The sequence below is a fragment of the Typopeltis vanoorti genome, chromosome 20, assembly GCF_054136105.1.
Source record: "Typopeltis vanoorti isolate ZY-2024b chromosome 20, IOZ_Tvanoo_1.0, whole genome shotgun sequence".
In the NCBI taxonomy this organism is placed as follows: Eukaryota; Metazoa; Arthropoda; class Arachnida; order Uropygi; family Thelyphonidae; genus Typopeltis; species Typopeltis vanoorti.
The window spans coordinates 42,275,515-42,295,785 of NC_143568.1; the positions used below are offsets into that span (position 1 = coordinate 42,275,515).

At 34.6% G+C, this 20,271-nt stretch overlaps 1 protein-coding gene across 4 annotated transcripts in view; it reads left to right on the plus strand.

The window, feature by feature from the left end:
- LOC150095396 (ubiquitin-protein ligase E3C) overlaps window positions 1-20,271 on the plus strand; it is a 662,747-nt gene that overhangs the window by 33,500 nt on the left and 608,976 nt on the right. For 3 of the 4 annotated variants that reach the window (XM_090409807.1, XM_090409808.1, XM_090409810.1), the window contains exon 3: window positions 15,331-15,384. In XM_090409807.1, the coding sequence (XP_090265933.1) occupies window positions 15,331-15,384 (54 nt within the window). Of the gene's footprint in view, window positions 1-15,330; window positions 15,385-17,900; window positions 18,061-20,271 lie in introns of all 4 variants that reach the window. The other variant, XM_090409809.1, reaches the window with a different exon arrangement.

The following is a 20,271-nucleotide window of genomic DNA, read 5'->3' on the forward strand; positions in this document are numbered from 1 at the left end:
ACAGTACCCAACTGTATATTTTGTTCCACTAGTCTCAATCTCACACCAAATAGCCTCAAATGTACTCTCTCCACTATCCTGCAGTTCATCTTCGATTCTCCTTGGCTGCATTTCATCAGCTATCATCAATAACACTCCTCCCCCCCTCCCCATTCTTTTCTCTCTGTCCCTTCACATTCTATCCCACTAGCTATATCATCTTCTGTCAGCCATGTCTCACTAATGCCAATAAACTGTGGCCAGGAAGAGCCAACCAAGGCCAAAAATTTTTCCTTCTTGTTCCTAATACTCCTGGCATTAGTATACATGAAGTGCAGAAGCCTGTTAGTCCCACCACTATCGTGATGCCTTATCCTAACTATCCCATTCTGATTTGTTGTCCTTCATACTAGCTCAGGCATATTATACACATTCTTATACTCAACTTCCTCCCTGATATCTGCATATCCACTTCCTCCCCCCCTCCCCCTAATAGCTCTAGTTTCCCTGATTCTGTACATCCACTTTCATTTCATTCAGCAATACTTTTTCCAGTTTCCACACACCAAATCCATTCAGATGCAAACCATCCATCTTGTATAAGTCCTTTCGCCCATCAAACTCACTCCACAAACTCCACGGCACTCCTCCTGCATAGCCATATATATATTATTATTATTATTTTATTTTATTTTAACTGCTTTCAAACACTATGAAGCTAGCTACTCTTATTTGTTCTCCCAAAGTCCAACTTTCTCTGTCTCAGTTCCAGGTATGTATGCAAGTGTCTTTGCCATTACAACTTGTCATTATGGTCAAACTGGAAGTTGAAATTCTGCCATTGCCCATTTGGAAGAATAATAAAAGTACATTGACTTGTACGGTTATGGTATTCAGGTCTAACAGGCCATACCTTGAATAAAATTAAATGTAAAGAAATTTCTGCGTTTTATTTACCACAGTAAATACAAACATATGAGACCTTTTGTGTTTTGTTATTGGATTTAAAAAAATTAACCGAATCTCACTAAATGTGGTTCTGTGAAGCTTCCCAAGATATGGAAACCATTTCTTTCATCTCCAGCCCCATAACCAGTCTTCCTATCAGCACCCATAGAGGATGTCCCTCTTAGAACTTAAAGTTTTCATTCTAATCTCTTTGGGTGTCGGTTTGTGTGCATGTTACAGTTCTTATGTATTGATATCCCAGGTGATGTCTATAGCAGCAAAAGTTTGGATTCGTTAAGGCTTAAATTCATTTCTTCTGCTGTTTTTATTAATACAGTGAATTTGAAGATTGTATTATAGTTTAAACCATAATGTTAGCTTCAAACATCACACAAGCCTAAATATGAGATTTAGGCTTGTGTGATGCAAGATTAAATATGAGACTTCAGAAGTAATGTAGAATCATTTGCTGTTTGTTAAAACTCATAATATCTGTATACAGTTGAAGTGTAAATATTCTCTTGCACTCTTCCTGATTTGGTTTGGTAACACTTTAAAGCATCAGCTGCTCCATGCAGCATTATTTATTCAGCAGTTTAAACTTCATGTAATATACTTTTACTTTCAGCATTTTGTATGTAGATTCTTTTACTTAGGGTGTTTATTTTATTCACTTATTTTATTGGAAGTCTCTTCAGTAGCTGCAGCTTAAAATTAGTAATAGTCTTTGGCCAGATATCTCTGATTGGCTACTAGTGGAAATTGAGCTTCTCACTCTGTCTTCATAGTTAATTAGGACTAAAATGGCCTCACCTACTCCTTATAAGGGAATGAAAGGCATTAGCAGATTTATTTTATTATTTTTGTATGTGTGTGTTAGGGGGGGTATCATGTTATTTATGTATATAGAACATTAGTTAAGGATTAATAAAGACATTTAAGGGTTTAATTAGCAAGTCACTGCTGCTTGAAGTCTTCTCTTTCAGCGCTCTTGTCCTCAATCTATCGTTTTTGCCCCTCTGCCAGTCAATTATACTTGCTAATTAATTATATTCATGTTCAGTCCTTTATTTCGGTGTAAGTAAACAAAGTTTGCACATGAAGTAGCTTCTTGCATATAGAAGCTGTTGACTTCACATCCCATAATGCAAAGTACACTTCCTTTTGAATATGTATATTGCTCTGCATTTATGGGAAAAGTCATTACCCAGACCCCTGATCCCCTGGTCCTTTTTGTTAATCCAGCAAAGAAATTGCTGGATTAATGGTGATTATTATTATTACATGACACCTCCAGGGAGTCCAAAGACTCATCGAGAGAGGGAGGGCACCTACTGTACAACTCAATCCACCAACTACTTTCATCATCTATACCAACGCCATCTACCGCTGACCACCACTAGTGTTTTCACAGACAATCACAAACATCCATGCCCACGGCGGGATTCGAACCTGCAGCCTTTGGCTGGAGAGTGGATATGCTAACCACTTGGCCAACCAGACCGGCTTGTGCATTGTGTGGTATTAGCAGTAAGATTCTTTTTTGTTTGCTTTTTGTTTTTGTTTTTAAATCTTTGTTTGGCACAGTTTTTTGGGATGTCTCTACGAGATATTTATTTGTTGTAGTCTACTGTTAGGACATGGGATATTCTTGAGTCTTTGGAATGTGCATTTTGGACATGGCAGCAAGTTGAAGAAGAAGGAAAAAAAAAAAAAAAAAAACTTTTTGTTTTGCAGGGTTATGCTCTGTGTAGTCTATCACTTGGCAGATTAATAGATTAGGGTGGATGCCAGCATTTGCAGAGAATTTTGCAGCCCTTTCATGTAGGAAAGTTTTAATCTTGGGGATCCAGCTTCTGGGTAAAGCTGTACAGTCATGGCGCATTGAATGCTATTTGTAAACATTTGTTTTGGATTATCTATAGTTAATGTTTAAATCTGGCATGCAACTCCAGGCAACTGGCCTGATCAGCATTTTGTATAGAAGCCATTGTCATGCTTAGCCAGCAGCATTGTTTAAATAATGGTTTTATATATATCATATTATCCTATTGCTTTTGAGCAGGCATGATTGATGAGTTGTAAAGTAAATTTTACTTGTATCCTAATTATTTAGCTACTGCTTGCCATGGAATGGGGTGTCAAATACAACCACTATGTCCTCCCCAGACATTTGTCTTCTTGTGAATAGCAGTGCTTATGTCAGTGTTAATATCAATTTGCCTTTTTTTTTTTTTTTTTAGTTGCTAATGTAGGTTTGATGGAGTATACCAAAAAATAAATAAAAATAAATCAGCTAATGCCTTTTATTCCCTTACAGGGAGTAGGCGAGGCCTTTATATCCTATCTAGCTTTTTGGAGACTGAGTGGGCAATTCAATCTCTACCAGTAGCCAATCAGAGATAGCTGGCCCATGTCTATCGCTAATTATAGCAGCTACCGATGAAGAGGCTGGCAAACGCATGCTGCCATCTCTTGGTACCTAACCCTAACAAGATATGTTACTGTCTGAAATAATGTGGGTACTATAGTCGATTTTCTTGCATTTATGGGATGAAAAACCAGAGTTTCTGGGAGGAAAAATCCACTTGCCTGTGCCAGAGATCAACTAACTTGGAAACCGGTCGAAGAAAGGCTTAGAAAAAGTTCCTCCAGTCGGTGACTAGACTTGAACTTAAGTCTAACTTCGAGCGACCAAGCACAGAGGATGCAAGTGCCACTTCCACTGAGCTACACAGGCCCGGGGGGGGGGGGAGTATACCATTATTGCAATATTGTCTGCATATAAGGTGGTGGCAGCTGTGCATGGGATGTCAGCTATACAGATGGCAAAGAGCAGATGTGATAACAGAAAGCCTTGACACCTGTGATTTTGTGTTCAGATGATTTGATTCTCTGCATCTTTACTGAATTAGTGAGCACTGAAGTAGGATTTGGTAAGTTTGGCCAGTTCAGGTGGAACTTTGTTCTGCAGTAGTTTGAAAAGATGCCAATTGCACCATATGCCATATTTTATCGAATGCTTTGGCCACATCCAGGAAGCTCGTCCCTTTGTGCTGCTTCGTACCCATGTTGATATTTTCTACAACCCCAAGAACTTGTTCATTGGAGTGATTCCATGTGAATCCAAGTAGATGAATTATGAATTATGATATTTAATGATATTTAATTCTTTAGAAACTTTCTGCAAAGGCCTGCATAGCTCAGTCAAAGTGACGGTTGCATCCTCTGCTCTTAGTCAGTCGAAATTAGACAGGTTCAAGTCTAGTTGTTGACTGGAGGAACTTTTTCTAATCCTATTTTCGACCTATTCCTGAGTTAGTCAATCTCTGGCATGGGCAAGTGGGTTTTTCATCCCTTAAACTCAAGAAAATAGACCTTAGCACCCACATTATTTCAGACAGTAACATATCCTGTTAGGGTTAGGTACCAAGAGATGGCAGCACTTGTTTGCCATCCTCTTCATCGGTAGCTGCCTATAATTAGTGATAAACATGGGCCAGCTATCTCTGATTGGCTACCGGTGGAGATTGAACTGCCCACTCTGTCTCCAAAAGCTAGATAGGGTATAAAGGCCTTGCCTACTCCCTATAAGGGAATAAAAAAAAGCGTTAGCTGATTTAATTTTATTTTTTAAAAAACTTTCTGCAGTCTTGTTAATATTTGTGTCCTGGCTGTTTTTCCTAGGCAGGAAAGCAGGCTGAGGCAATAGTTTGGGGAATTGTGCTGCTTTTTCTGTGATTAAGATTACATCAGATACTTTCTATTGTGCAAGGAATAGTGATATTTTAATATGGAATTGATAATAGCAACAATGTCAATTGCATCTTTATGTGACAGGTGTGATTTTGTTAGAAATCTCATCTGGGCTTGGTGCATTCCTATTTTTAAATTTTGTGATGATTTCATGTACCTCATCAGGGGTACATGGAAATCTGATTTTCATATACATAACAGGGGGTACATGACGCATAGATTATGTAAATCTAACGCATAGATTTATGTTAGATTATACATAATCTATGTATAATCTATGTGTTTTATTTAGCATACATTGTACTCAGATGTTTACTTTTTTTTGAAGAAGTTTAGATTTGCATGTGTGTGGTTTGGAATCCACTGTTTCTCTAGGCTTTTAGCAAAAGCATCAACTGTGTTTGCACTACATTAAACCCTGCCACATTCACCATGGATTGGTGGAAGGAGTTTATGGGCTGTGCATAGAACTTTTTATCATTTTCCAGAGCATCTGGTCTTCTGTGTTTAAGGACTAAAATTTTGTCTCCCTCTGTCAGTTTCAGTAGTTTTAAATTTGCATATCACACTTCGTTCATAGCTGTGTTGAATTCTAGTGCTCTGGAGTCAACATTTTGTTTTATTGGCACCTGTCCAATAAAACAATGTTCTTTTCACATATGAGGGTTTTAATCTCAGCCAGAAATTAATTGGAGTTTGTGCCTGGCACATCTGTGGTAGCAGCAGTTAATGCAGTTATTTATCTGCTTTTTCCAAGTGCAAAATTGAGTTCTTAAGTTTTTCATCCTTTGAGTTGATAGTTGGAACATGGATATGGTTAGATTTTTATAGACCAGTCATTAGTTTTGTCCATTTGACGGTTGGAAGCTGATCTGGCATGTTTTTGTGTTGAGTCCATTTGGAGTAGAACTGGATTGTAGTCAGAGCTTAGTTCGTCCATCCTGCTTATTTAGTATTGGTGTGCAATTTTTTATAGTATCACTATGTCAAAGACATCAGGAAGTCCTGCCTTGTTGTAGTACATGGGTTCTGGAGGTCCTAATACTTTGAGGTAGCATAGTCATTGACAGTTCTGCTGCTTTGGTATGTAGTTCTTGTGTTCCAGGCTGTGTGCTTAGTGTTTGGGTCTCTTGGTATTAACACTGATTGTTTTGCATCTAGAATTTGAGTTAAGACTGCTTCCAGTAACTGCTAGAAGAGTTATATGTGAAATATATTTTAATGGACCTGTATCTGCAATTTTGACCTCTACCCCAGTGATTTCTATGTTGTGTTGGGATTTGCAATTTCATTGTGCTCTGTATTTGTTATTGACAAAGATAGGCTTGCTTTCCCCTCCTGGCTTTGGGCCTGTCGTTGTGGTACTGAACATAGTTCATGAGCCTTGGGTTGTTGGTTGGTCGGAGGTATGTTTCATTTACAAAGATTATCTCAGCACTGTAGCGTGTCATAAATTCTTGTAGTTCATGCATTTCATTTCCTAGAATGTTGGTGTTCTAGAACACAATCTGTAGAGAGTTTGATGTTCTACATTTGTTAACTAATGCAGTAAAGATTGGTTGTGTGTGTCTCACAAACTTTATCATGGAGTTTTGGCTGGGTTTCCTTTGCTGAATTTGATTAACATCTTGTCTAAAGTGGCTGCTACAATTGCAGCCTTGAAGATATTATGGTTAAATGAATGCAGAATTTACATGTTATCCATATACTGGTAGCAGAAAGATGTCATCTTATTAGAATACTCTGGATCAGAGATTGTTGTAGAAAGTTGTGTTTTCTCTTTGCTACGAAGTAATTTTTTTTTTTTTATTAATTTTTTTTTTATAATTTCTTCTTCATTGATCTGGTAAAATCCTTGAATCTCTTTCCTTTCCATTTATACTTTTTATATTGATTGTTCCTATCTTCAGTTCTTCTGACATTTTATTCATGTTTATTCATCTCCTTCTAGATATTGAGTGAGAGTTTGTTCCAGTAGTGTGAAATACATTTTGCATAAGTTTCTGGTCTCAGACTCAATGTGTGCCTTTTCTCACAATAGTTTAAGTCACAAATCCTAAATTAATTCTCTTAAATCAGTGTAGCTACAAAGAGTGTACTGTCTGCAGACAGTAGACACTCAACAAACATGCCTATGCAACCTGTCGAGCACACAGGCTAAAAGTAGCTAATTAGATTGCATTGAGTTGCAATAGGGTAGAGTAATATTGGGGTGGTGTGAAAATGGAGAAATTACCAAATAAAATGAATGACAAAATGATTTATCATATAATTTGTATTTATAGTATGTTCAAAAATTGACTATAAATTAGAAATTCTGAAACCAAAAATTTTGTGCTGTGTGTGTAGTTACTAGACAAATGTGCTCTATTATTGACTGGTGTGAGCATGCACACAGTTTACAGGAAACATTGGGTACACATAAACTGTGCTAGTGCATTTCTGAATTCTTATTGGCTCTTAAATATAGTTAAATGGACAGGGATAGTGATGTGATAGGACGTGGTGGCAACTCAGGAAACAATCGAAAAACATTTAGGTCAGAATCAATATAAAGAAATATTGTGTTGCAATTAATTGGTAGCCAATTAATTGCAACAAAATCAGTGATAATTGATGAACATGCATTTTGTAATGGCCATTATTTCCCAATAGATGAAATAAATAATTTTACAAACAATTTTTTAAATTCTGTACCAGGTACATAATGTGTATATTTAAAGTTTTTGAAGTTGATGTTTGTGTCCCAGCAAGTGTTAAAAATGTGTTTACTATAAGTCCTCTTGCATGTGTTGCACATGCATAGCAAGGGGAATGTGATGCTTAAGTAATGTACCACTTTTTCATGACAAATTTTGAATAATGCTAATAGACTTTTTAATATCAAAAAGATTACAACACAAAACAGAATCAGCATTACATAAATAAAACTCACGATTAAGCAAACTCTTCTAATTTTTTTTTTTTTTTTTAACTTATCAGCTAAAAATTCTGACTCTTCATGGATAAGCAAATGAACATATTTTTTAAGTGCTGGGGATAGAGAACAGGCATTTGATGGCAGGGAAAAAAGAAAGAAATCTCAATTTAGGTGGATTGATACAGTCAGAAGTGCCCTACAAGACCAGTAATATAAAACAATACTGAAGTCATGGCAGATAACATTCTAATTTGGAGTAAAAATTATTGAGAAGATTCTAGAACATCCTTTTTAATAAAATCCTATCCTGCACATCCTAATTGTTGACAATATTCCATACCCTTCCCCTCCCCCTTGAGGTAACATAACAGGAATTTGATGACAGTGTAACATGTGCAATTTGAAACTCTCCTCTTGACACAACTAGAAATTTTTTAGATATTGTTTTTTTTTTATTTATTTTCCTCAATTTTATCTTAGTAGCTTCAAGAAATCATCACAAAATTATAATGTGGCTTAGCCATAAGTACTCAAAAATCTATTGGGAAATCAAAAACAATGACAAATATCTGTGCTTCTGATTTTCTGCTTCCGTAGCAGAAACTGAAAAAAATCTTGAGAATACACTCATAGAAGAAGTTGACCAGTTTAAATACCTAAGCAATATATTATTATATTTATGGCTATTTTGCCTCCTTCTAAGCAATATCTTTAATAAAGATGGCAGATCAAGATAGGATATTAGAACAAAATTTGCAAAAGCAATAACAGCAATTTAATTATGCCTTATTGACATGCTAGTTAATTCAGTACTGTATGGAAGTGAAACTTGGACCCTCATAAAAGAAGATGAAAAGAGGTTAGCTGGCATTTGAAATGAGGTGCTATACATGACTTCTAAACATACCATACACTGATCACATCACAAATTTTGAAGTGAGACAAAGAAACGGTTCTTTCACCAGTTTAAGAGATAACATCATAACTAAGATTCAAAGGAAACAACTTAAGTGGCTTGGTCATATCAGGATCAAATGATCTACCAGTTACCAGTGCAAGTTTTTGAAGGACTTCTTTTGAAACTTGAAAAAGAGGCATATCAAAATAAACTGGATAGACAGAATAAAAAATTAGACAGGTGCTTCACTTACATAGCTGAAAGAAAATTGTCAATCAAGGACTGATTGGAAGATTTCTGTAAGGAATAGTTCCTAATATTTACTCTGTGGTTGTCTGTGGACTATGAAATGAAGGAGCAGCAGCTAAATTTCTTAGTCAAGTAATCATCAAAAAATGCTGTATTGCAGATTTTTCAGTCACAAATTTTTTACAAAGCTTCATGCAATGAAAAAAAAATTCTTTCCCAATACATTCAGAATGAAAAATTCAAAGTATATTCTTCTGAAAAAGACTTAAACATCACAAATGAATAAAATCGTAAAATACCATAGTTTTTGGTATGCTCAGTTTTTTAAGCAGTTCACTTTGATTAAATAATACAGACAAAAATATTATTTAAATTTTAAATAATACAGACAGAAGTGTATTTTGTTCAATACTCAAAGAAACAGTAGAAAATTCTGAATTGTCCTGATACTGAAATATAGTTCTTCAAATGAAAGTTTTTTTTCATTTCTTCTGTATTAATTTTTTCGTACCCTAGATTGGATGTCTACGGTTTTAAGCATTAATTAATAAACTAAAAATGTTTCTGGTTTATTTATCTTGTTAAATAATATATATTTTAGCTGTTCTGAAAAATAAAAGCTAGCATTTCTAGATATGTATTATCATCCATCAAGCAATTAACATTACTTTTTAATTTCACTCAGTGATATAATTGTTTTATGTAGTACATGATTCTGACATAATTCCTTTTATCAACATTATTTATTATGAATTTTTTGTGTGCAGCTAATATTAAGAAACATGCACATCAGACGTAAACAAATATGAATAATAGTTTAACACATCCTAAAAAAATTCACTGTTAAATTTCACTGCTTTTTACAAAGGCTCACAAAGAGGTTATGTATGTTTGTGCTATAGTTGAACAGCATCAGATGATGACATATGCTACACAGCATGTGTTCATAATTATCTCATTCATGGCTGTGGTGTGCAGGTGAACAAACTGTTAAGAGTTAAAAAGAACTGCTAACCAAACATCTATTATAGGGAGATTTTTATATTATAAAAACATTAAAAAAAAAAAGAAGCAAATCCTTATTCATATTGCTATGTATGTTATAATAAAATTTTATATATATATATATATATATATATATATATATATATACACACACACACACAGATATACATACATGCACACTCGTATTCGTAGAAATCACATCACCTTACATGAATATAGTTTTTAGTAGTTAAGTGGTCATTTTCATTGGTGCATCATTAGATATTTCATCGTATTGCATCATCTATCATTCCCACAGGTTTCTGTATAATGTAATAGTTGCTGCTATTGTGTCAGAATTTTTTATGCTATAAATAGACAGCAAGAGCTACTTTTCAGCATTTTCGTGCTGAGATCACTGGCTAGTTATGTGCAGTTAACACCTTGCAGAAAAAGTGCGATTCAAGCTTTGAATACAGAAGGTGATTCCTCTTGTGAAATAGCTGAAAGGATGTCCTGTAGTCAGTCTACTGTGATATGACTGCTGTCAAAAGTGAAGGAAACTGGATCCTAAAAGGAAGAAAGCTACTGTCTGCACCATACCAAGATCAAGTTCTAAAGTGGCTCTTTCTGAAAAATCGCTGTACATTGTCCAAAGAACTGAAACAGAACTGGGAAGAACAAACGGGAGCTGTGGCAAGCTCTAACTGTCAAAAGACTCATTTGACAAGGACTGATAACCAGGTGCCCTAAAAAGAAGCCCTTGTTAACTAAAAAAATGAGATTGGCTTGGTTCAGTTGGTGTAAAAAGCATGCCAAACGTTGGAAGTGAGTAATTTTTTTCTGATGAGAAAAAGTTTAGAATTGGAAAATTGTAGAATTGGTGGTAATATAGAGGAAGTGACTGGGGAAGGTATTGAAGAGTTGCATCGGAGAAGTGACGTTTGTAGGACTTGTAGAAGCAGTAATGATTTCTTATGTTTATATACTAATGCTAGAAGTATTCGAAATAAGGGGAATGAAATTGTTGCTTTGCTTCTTTAGCTGTTATATATAATATAAGCTGTTACGTGGTTATTACCAGATTAATGTTGGGGAGGTTTTGAACAGAATGGGTAAAGATAGGAAGAGAACAAGAGGTCATCCCTGGAAGTTGTATAAGAAGGGTGTGAGCAAGGCAGTAAGGAGCAAGTTTTTTGCATGGAGAGTGGTGAGCACAGAGACAGTGAATATATTTAAGGCATGGTATGATAAACTGTGTGTGTATAACAGTGGACCTCCCACGATGAGTCATTGACTCCATGGAGGTTTTTTAATAATAATAATGATAATAAAGAAGGTATGAAAGAGGATTTTTTTTGATGCGGAACTACAAAAACAGTTAAGTAAATGTAATAAAAATTACTTATATATTAATAGTAGGAGATCTTAATGCTAGAGTCGGAAATAATTCAATTCCAAATGTATTTAGGAAAATATGGAGAACTTGGCATGAATAACAGTAATCAAGAACTATTAGACTTCTGTACTTTCAATAATTTTAACATAACTAATTCTTTTTTTGTTTCAAAAAAGAATATAAATAAATATACTTTGAATGACAGAGGAACAAAAACTATAATTGACATAACATTACTAATGAGAAACTAGTCTCATGTGTAAGAAACATGTTTACAGAGAAAATAAAATTGTTTCAGATCATTACTTAGTAGTTTCTAAAATAGAAATACTAACAAAATGGAAAAAGGAATTAATAAGGGGAAAAAAAAAAAAGAAATAGAACACGTATACAAAGTACACTGCTTGGAAAGAAGTCACTGGGCACCCATCATGGGCAAGGTACATCATGCCATGTAATGAGTCGTGTTTGTAGCCAGTATAAATTGGAACATGATGCTCCCAAGTCAGTACAACTGTTGGTTGAAATAGCTGTGAGAAGGGAACTGATGGAGTTTGAAAGAGGCATTGTGTGATAGGATGCCAATGTTGCAGGACTATCTGTTGACAAATTGGGCCATCCCAGGTCAACAATCAGTGATACCATACTGAGATGGAAGATGGACGTGGATGACGCTGCTATGAAGGATAATATGTACAAACTACCATTTGTCAGCTGATATATTGAATGTGGGATTTCTGGCATTGACCGAAAAATTAATCTCCACAACATTGGTTTCCGTGGTAAAGATCGCAATATGCAAATCCTACATTACTTGAACTAACGTGCAGTGTCACCCTCAGTGATGCAACAGGCATGTACAGTGGGGCTTGGAAAGTTGGAGTGACGAATCACATGACACCCTCTTCCAAGAAGATAGAGTGGTGTGGTAGTGAACATCTCTTACCAGAGTGCATAACCCCAACTATGAAATTTGGAGGTGGAAGTGTGATGGTATTGTTCTGTTTTATCTGTTTTGGCCTCAAACCTTTTGTGGTGCCACAAACATTGAACTCTGAGAGGTATCTGAATATTCTTGACAATGCATTGCTTCCTACCTTGTGCTTTTTCTATGGAACTGACCATTGTCTCTTTCAGCAAGACAATGCACTATGTAATAAGGCTGTAACCGCGTGATTTGTGGACATTGTCACTACACTTGACTGGCTTCCACACAGCCCTGATTTCAACCCAGTTGAACATCTGTGGGATGAACTGGAGCATCGGGTAATTTCAAAGGATGTCCCATCACAACAGCCACAGGAAGAATGGTACAAAATTCCCATTGATTGCTGTATTTGTGTGGAAAGTGTGCCCTGTTGGATTGCTGCAATCACTGCAGTGAAAGGAGGTCCTCCATCTTAAGGTGTGTGTCATGGCTGTTTATTCTTCACGCTATCGTGTCTGTTGTATCTATTACAAGTAGAAAGCTGTAGAATGCTATATCAATCACAATTAATAGATTACCTAAAAGAAGCCAAAAATCAGTGAAGATATAGAAGAAGAATGGAAAACTTTAACCCTGCAGAGGTCGTGGTCGAAAAAATTGCAGTGTAGGTCACGTGTATCTGAGAGATACATTCATTACTAATATGTGCTAAAATGCGATAAAACTTAAAAACAAAACACTGCAAATATAATACATGATGGTTTTTTATTTTCAGTTATAATTTAGAAATTATTGAACAAAGAAACAAAGGAAAAAAAACACAACTAAACCAATACTATACTGACATTGGAGTTTGCGGTATCTCTCAGATATAATTTTACTATCAAATATCACACATCTTTTCATAACATATGTTAAACCAAAACTGACCATATAAACAGTGTGGAATATCACTTGTAATATATGCATGCACAGCTAGTCATGACCTCCAATCTATATACTGGATATTTGTAAGAATATTTATATTAAACAATCTGTCAGATCAGCCACGACCTTCGCAGGGTTAATAAAGATAATTCATAAAGCAGCTTCGGAATGGAAAGAAAAATAAAACATTAAAAATTTGGAACACAGATATAGAAAATGTAATAAAAGAAAAACAAAAGACATACAAATTATTCCTTCAAAAACATACAAAGGAAACAAAAGAAAATAACTAAAACCATAGTACAGAAAGCTCACCAAGATTCTTGAAAGAGATTTATTAATAAAATAGAAAAAGACATGCATGGAAGGCAAGACACAGCCTTAATATAATGGATTTAAAAATCCATTAAATAAGCCAAACAAATTGTAAGCCAAAGTGCATTCTTTTGATATGTCTACTGTTGACTCTCTGCACAGTTAGCCGAGTGGCTATGCGCTTCGCAACCATATGCCTGGGGAAGGAGTGTCTAGGTTCGATTCCCGTCAATGACGTGAGGAGCTTAAGGATCTTCCTCAGCCATAGCCAGGTTAGCCGGTCTTGGGCATGGATAGCAGGTTTTTTCCCCCAGTTTATCCTGGGGTTTTTCCTCCGCAAAGCAGGCAAACCGGCCCCGTGACCACTTGCTTCGACAGACGTGGGATACTACCGGGAATAAGTAGTAACCAACCTATTCCACGGGATTATCGGTTATGGAAGCTTACGTGGTAAAATGTGTAGTCCTGCGCGAAAGCCTAACATATGATAACTGTTGATGAGAATGGAATTCATCATCATGTAGAGCTTTGTGCATTTCAGGACTTATGATTTTCCTTATGTCCAGTAGTGGATTATGTTGCTTCTCTTTCATATTGCCTAGCTAAGTTTGTTTAATGACTTCAAAATTTCACTAGTCTATCTCAGTCTTGCATAAAAAAAAAAGTTGATTTTAAAGGGGGAAAAAATGAGAGGTTTTATTGACTTTCAAATAATTTCTTTTCATGTTATCATTATTCACAAACAACTGGAATCAGTGAAACATGATTGGATGAGGATATCCTGACGTTTTTGTGACTCCCACTCATGAATGTTAATAAACCTATAGTATATTAGTATCATGAGTGTGCTGTTTATTTCTTCATTTTTATATAATCTGGATACCCTGTTCTAGACAAAAAATATATAACTTTTAAGCTACTTTAGGTGGAGCCATAGTCTCACATCAGGCAGTGAAATTCATATTGATTGGAGAGAAGGTATTATAGTATTGAAAGCAGAGGATGCAAGGCAAAATGGTGGCAATGGTTGTTAGGTAGTATATTGTGATAGAAATAGACAGGATGAGATGTTTAGTTGAATGTTGCTGTAGGCTGGGGAATATACAATGATAGCAAAGGAATGTCTATGAATAGCAGCTTAGGGAAAATAAGATTAAACTGATCATTACAGATATTAATTAAATAATATAGATAATTGGAATGAAGAGTTTGTGTCTCTTTGTGTGGGTGTATCAGATGCACATATGAGAGGTTGTTTATCACTTTATTTTTTTTTATTCTTTTTAAATGAGATGAACATGGGTTTATTTCCCAATTGCATAATGTATTTGCATTATGGGATACTAAGAAATTTATGTTTTGGGATACCTGAGGCAAGATCAACAGCCTCTATATATCTTCACAATTAGTAGCCTAATTATGAAGATACTTCACAACTGCATGACGTTATACAATATGAAGTCATCTAAGGAAGTCTTGCAGCAGGTGAGAATCATTTTCACATACATATTAATTCATTTATTCTATTTGACTTAAAAAATCTTTCCTCCTTATGGATGTGCAAACTTTCAAATCAGGCTTTAATTTATTGTTTCACCTGTTTCTATTCTCTTTGATAAAATTTGTAGGTATCTTTAGTTTTTTTTTTTTTTTTTAAAGTAATTTCGAGGTCTGAAATTGAAGAAAAAATGTGCATGCTTTAGCACAACAGGTATTTAGTGAGTGTATTTTATTTCACATGTGAAATTATGAATCTCTAACATGTTAAGTATATTATGTTAGTGTATCTAGTAAGTAGAGAATGTGTCCTCCCCCTCAAATATCAGGGTTACTTATTCAGTAACTGATATTCTAACAATGAGCCTCTTACAGAAAAAAAAATCTCTTTTTACAAGAGATAAAAAGAGAAACAGTAAGATTTAGGCAGGTAATGTATGGTAGTGTGTGAATTCCATTTAGTTTTTTTTATCAGACTGAATATTCAGTGGTTAATATTTTTTTTCCTGTATCACATTATTTGTTTTTAGGTTCCCAGAGAAGCCCTTTTACAAAGAGCTCAATTAGAAAGGCAACAACGAGAGGTAAGTTAACAATTTAGTGCATTGCTGTAGGTTTAAATAGTGCAAATTTTGTTATTATGAATATTTGTATTGTATATTTTGTGTTTAATTGATAAAGCTTTATCAATATAATTTAAATACCAGCTCTCATGACTGAAAAATAAAACACATTAAGGTTATTTCTGTAACCTTAGGTTTTAGAAAGCTTCTTTACAACTGAAGAAGCTTTCTGAAAGTTGTGAAGTTCCTTCTGTTCAACCACTTTCTTAACTTGCTTCACTACTGAAGAGAGAATTCTTGCCAACTAAATACCACTTTACAGTGTATTAGTAAACTATCTATTTTAAACCATTTATGGCTAATGGCTAATTTTGATGCACATAACTATACACTAGTGCCAGCCTAGAATGGATTCCAAATAAATTTGCTGAGTTAGCAATCTAAACTCATTATGAAATACTCCAGTTATTTTATTTATTTGTTAGTGTGTTCAGTTATGACAAATAGTGATAAAAAATAATTAAAAACAATTTTTTTTGATAAATGCCTATGTATAAATGATACTGTTGTCAAAGTAACTTAGAGAAGATTTCAATAGACTTTTGAGCAGATGAATGGAGTTAGCATTTTAATGTCACTAAGCATTTCCTAGTTTCAGTAATTGCGCGCATCATTAATTGAAAAGCAGAAGTCCCTGTCCGTCTAATGTTTCAATGTTGGAAGCAGAAGATTGCAAACTCATATATAAGGAACTTCTGTAGTAGGTGCTGAACCTGTACAGGAAAACATTATCATATTACTCATATGTCCTTAAGAGATATACGGGATATTATGATAGTATTATACGAAAAGTTTACTATTACTTCCTATGTTTTCCTTCAAATTAGCCAGTATCTGTCAGGACTTGAACATTGTCAGATTTTATATATTGGTATTTTAAGGCACTTTTGATTGCATACACCTAGATCATGTGAAGGCTTTTTTTCCTGCCTTTCTGCCATCAAACAATTATTTCACTAATTTTTACTCACTTATTTTGTTTAACTAACCAGCACTCTACCTCAGATTAGATCTGATCACAGATTCCTGACTGTAATATCATCTTCCTAATATCCTAATAGGTGGCCTCCCTCGATGCATCTTTGGACTCCCTGGAGGTGTCATGTAATAATAATAATAATATCATCTAAAAGGAGAGCAACTAACATGTCAAGAAATGGCAAACAGCTATTTGATCTTTTTCTACTGCAAAGTGAATGTTGGCTGTTGAGGTGAGTTACAAAGGAGTGCAAAGTATCTTATCCATGTGGTCAAATGGAAAATACATCATCAATGAAGCTTAACTACAGTAAGGGTTTGAAAGTAGCTGTGGTGAACACTTCATTCTGAAAGTGTTCCATATAAAAGTTAGCTAAAGGTGAGGGAAAACCTTTGTAATAATCTGTGTGTAGAGTGCCAGTTAGTGGTACATTAGTAAATAAGGAAGTAACATCAAAACTGACCATGATATCTGAATTTTTAAGAATGCGATTTTTAGCTTGTGATTTGAAATGGACAGATTTTTATTTAAAATTGGAGGAGTTTCCAGCAGAAAGGGGGGGGGGGGTAAATTAGCTAACTAATGAGCAAGTTTATAAGTTGACTGTCTATGCTATGCTATCAATTATCAGGTAACAGATTTTATTTAGTTAATTATTTCTTTGGGCCACGTAACTTTTTTTACATGGCCCAAAGAATAATTAATGAATTTTTTTTTTTTTTTTTTTTTTTTGAGACATAATGGTGTCTTAATCTATGATTTGGTAAGTGGAATTTTCTAGGAGATCTTGCATTGTTTTGTTGTAATCCTCTTGATTCATGATAACAGTAGCATTGCCCTTATCAGCTTTAGTAATCAATATTTTTTTTATTTTGTATAACTTTTTTTTAAGAAGCAGCTATGTCTTTCTGTGCTATATTACTTTTAGGTGGTTCATTGTAACTGTTAATATTTGGTCCCTTTACATTAAGTTTAAGAAATTTTCTTTTGGATTTATTAGTGGACCATAGTTTATAAATATATACAATCGTCGACAAGTTTCTTCGGGACAAGAAATGGGTACACTAATGTTAAATGCTTAAAAAAGAATGAAGTAACAACAGTTAAATTAAAATTGAAATGACACGTAACTCAACTTCGCGAAAAACTATAAAACGCGATCAACAAACAATAACAGACTCCACGCCCCATGCTCTTGATGTTACGCATCATTTCAATTTTAATTTAACTGTTTTTACTTCATTATTTTTTTAGCATTTAACGTTAGTGTGCCATTTCTTGTCCTGAAGAAGACAGACTTAAGCTGGTGAAACTTGTCAACGATTGTATATATTTATAAAGAACTATGGTCCACTAATAAATCCAAAAGAAAATTTCTCAAACTTACTTTTAGGTGGTTAGATTTATTTAGGATACTTGCTATGTCTAAATGAAACATTATTGGCTGTTGAATTGGTGGCAGATTGTAGATACCCCATTTTACGTTCATGATTTCTAGTTTTGGAACTTGCTTCAGTGTAATAGTGAAGTTATGACCTCAACTGAGAGTGTTCGTAGCTACTTCTGTAAGTGCCTGTGATGATAATTTTATATCCATGCAATCTTGAAGTTGCAGTCAGAATACAGCACGTTGTTTGGAGGATTTCACATTTCTTCAGGTACCTGCTTTTAGCATTTCTGAATTTTTTATTTTTTTTTTTGCTGACACTTTGGAAATGTGAAATAGGACAGTCAACAGTCAGGATTTAAAACATAAAATAAACAACCTTATAAGCATCCTTTTATAAATTAGTTTTGTTGTGTTGTAATATCGTTAAAATAAGTTATGAATAGTGTCCAACACCTAAGCTTGTGAACTAGATTGACCTCTCATTGCTGGTTTATTATTTTCAAAATGTTCTGAAACAGAATTGCAAAATATTACTTTAAGCAACAGTATCATAGTGATATCTCTGCTAACAATGGAGGATATAACTTAACCTGGATAGAAAGTGCAAAATGATTGTTCTTGTAATCAGTAAATTATCTGGAAGCAGAGCAACAGATGTGTAAATCATGTGTGCAATCTGCATAATCCAGAACTAGGCGAGTAATGCTGTACAGGTTTCTGGAATAAGACTGAATCATCATTCACATCTTTTAAATAAGCTTTTGATTTTAGAACTGTGAAATGTTTAAACATATCATTATCATCAAAAGCCTGTACTTCATTACTTTTAGGCAGGAATCCAAATAAATATTTACAGTTGACATAGAATTAAAAGATTTTTTCAATTTTGATTTACCATATATTGCCATCATATTCTTTTACATTATTCTTGCAATTTTAATGATTTTTCTAAAACAATTTAAGTTTCAATTCTGTAAATTTTTTTTGGAAAATTATTATTATTATGCATTTATCTCCATGTTGACTGGGGACTCATCGTGGCCAGTTTAAACTATCATACCTCTCCTTTAACTCACTGACAACAAGGAATCCACAACTAATTCTGGCAATCCATTCCACTCATTCACCATTCTCCATGCAAAAAATATGGTTTGCGCACTCCTATTAATCACACTCTTATGCAACTTTCATGGATGGCACCGAGTGATGTGATTATTGTCATATATTGAAAAATAAGATATTCAGTATATGACAAAATATTGTCATATATTAAATATCTTAAAAGTCATGTTGTACCATCATTTGAAATTTTGGTGGTACAACATGACTTTTAAGATATTAAAGAGAGGATTAATCAACATAAGAAGCCTGAATGGCAAAGAAATGGAGCTAGCTGAGGAATTGGATAAGTACCAGATCGACATAATAGGGGTAATTGAAACAAAAAAGACAAAAACAGGTGAGATCTTTCTGAGCAATAAATACAAAATGTTATATTCAGTCAACGAAAATCAAGGAAAAGGAGTAGCCATAGTATTCAACACTAACTACGAGGCTAATCTTCTTGAATGGCATGCAGTCTCAAGTAGAGTGATGCGGGCAAATAGAAGAATGGGGAACTGGACAATGAGACTTATTTGTGCCAATGGTCCCATAGAAGGTTATACTAAGGTAGAAGTGGAGGAATTTTTTGAGGCTTTAGAGAAAGCAACCGACACAATGAAAAAGGAAAAGTTGGGGACCTAAATAGCAGAGTAGGAAATGATTGTCAGACAGAAAAATATTTTTGAGAAAAGAGCAAAGCTAATAATAATGGGAAATACCTGTTGGATTTCTGCTCAGGACATGGATTGGTTATTACTAACACAATGTTTCAACATAAAATGTGCACAAATTCACATGGAGAGAAGAGGCAAGGGATAAGAAAAATCTCATTGACTATGTTATTGTTGATAGTGATGCTTTCCCACTGGTGCAGGCACCAGAGTGTATAGAGGATTTGAAATTGGAAGTGATCACCATTTAGTCTTGAGCAGGATAAAATTGAATTTCATATTGAAAAGAAGAACATGTAAGAAAGTTTTAAAGAGAATAAAAGTTGAGCAGCTCTCGGATGTGAACTGTAGACTAAAATACACAAATATTATTCAAGAAAAAATGAAAGAGTTTGATAGCAGGAATCAAACCGTGGAGATTCAGTGGCAAGCCCTGAAGAAAACACTGATTGATTCAACCAGAGAGGCATGTGGTGAGGTTGTGTGCAAGGATAGAAAAATCAGAACTCCATGATGGATACAGGAAGTTAAAGAGGCAGTGAAGGAAAAGAAGAAAGCATAATCCATATCAAAAGTTCCTGGCAAATAAGTCAGCTTGTGCTCTTAGAGAATACAGAGACAAATGTAAGAAAGCTAAACACTGTGTAAAACTGGCTAAGCAAAAGTCATGGGAGGTCTTTGGCAAGAATATAGAATTTAAATAT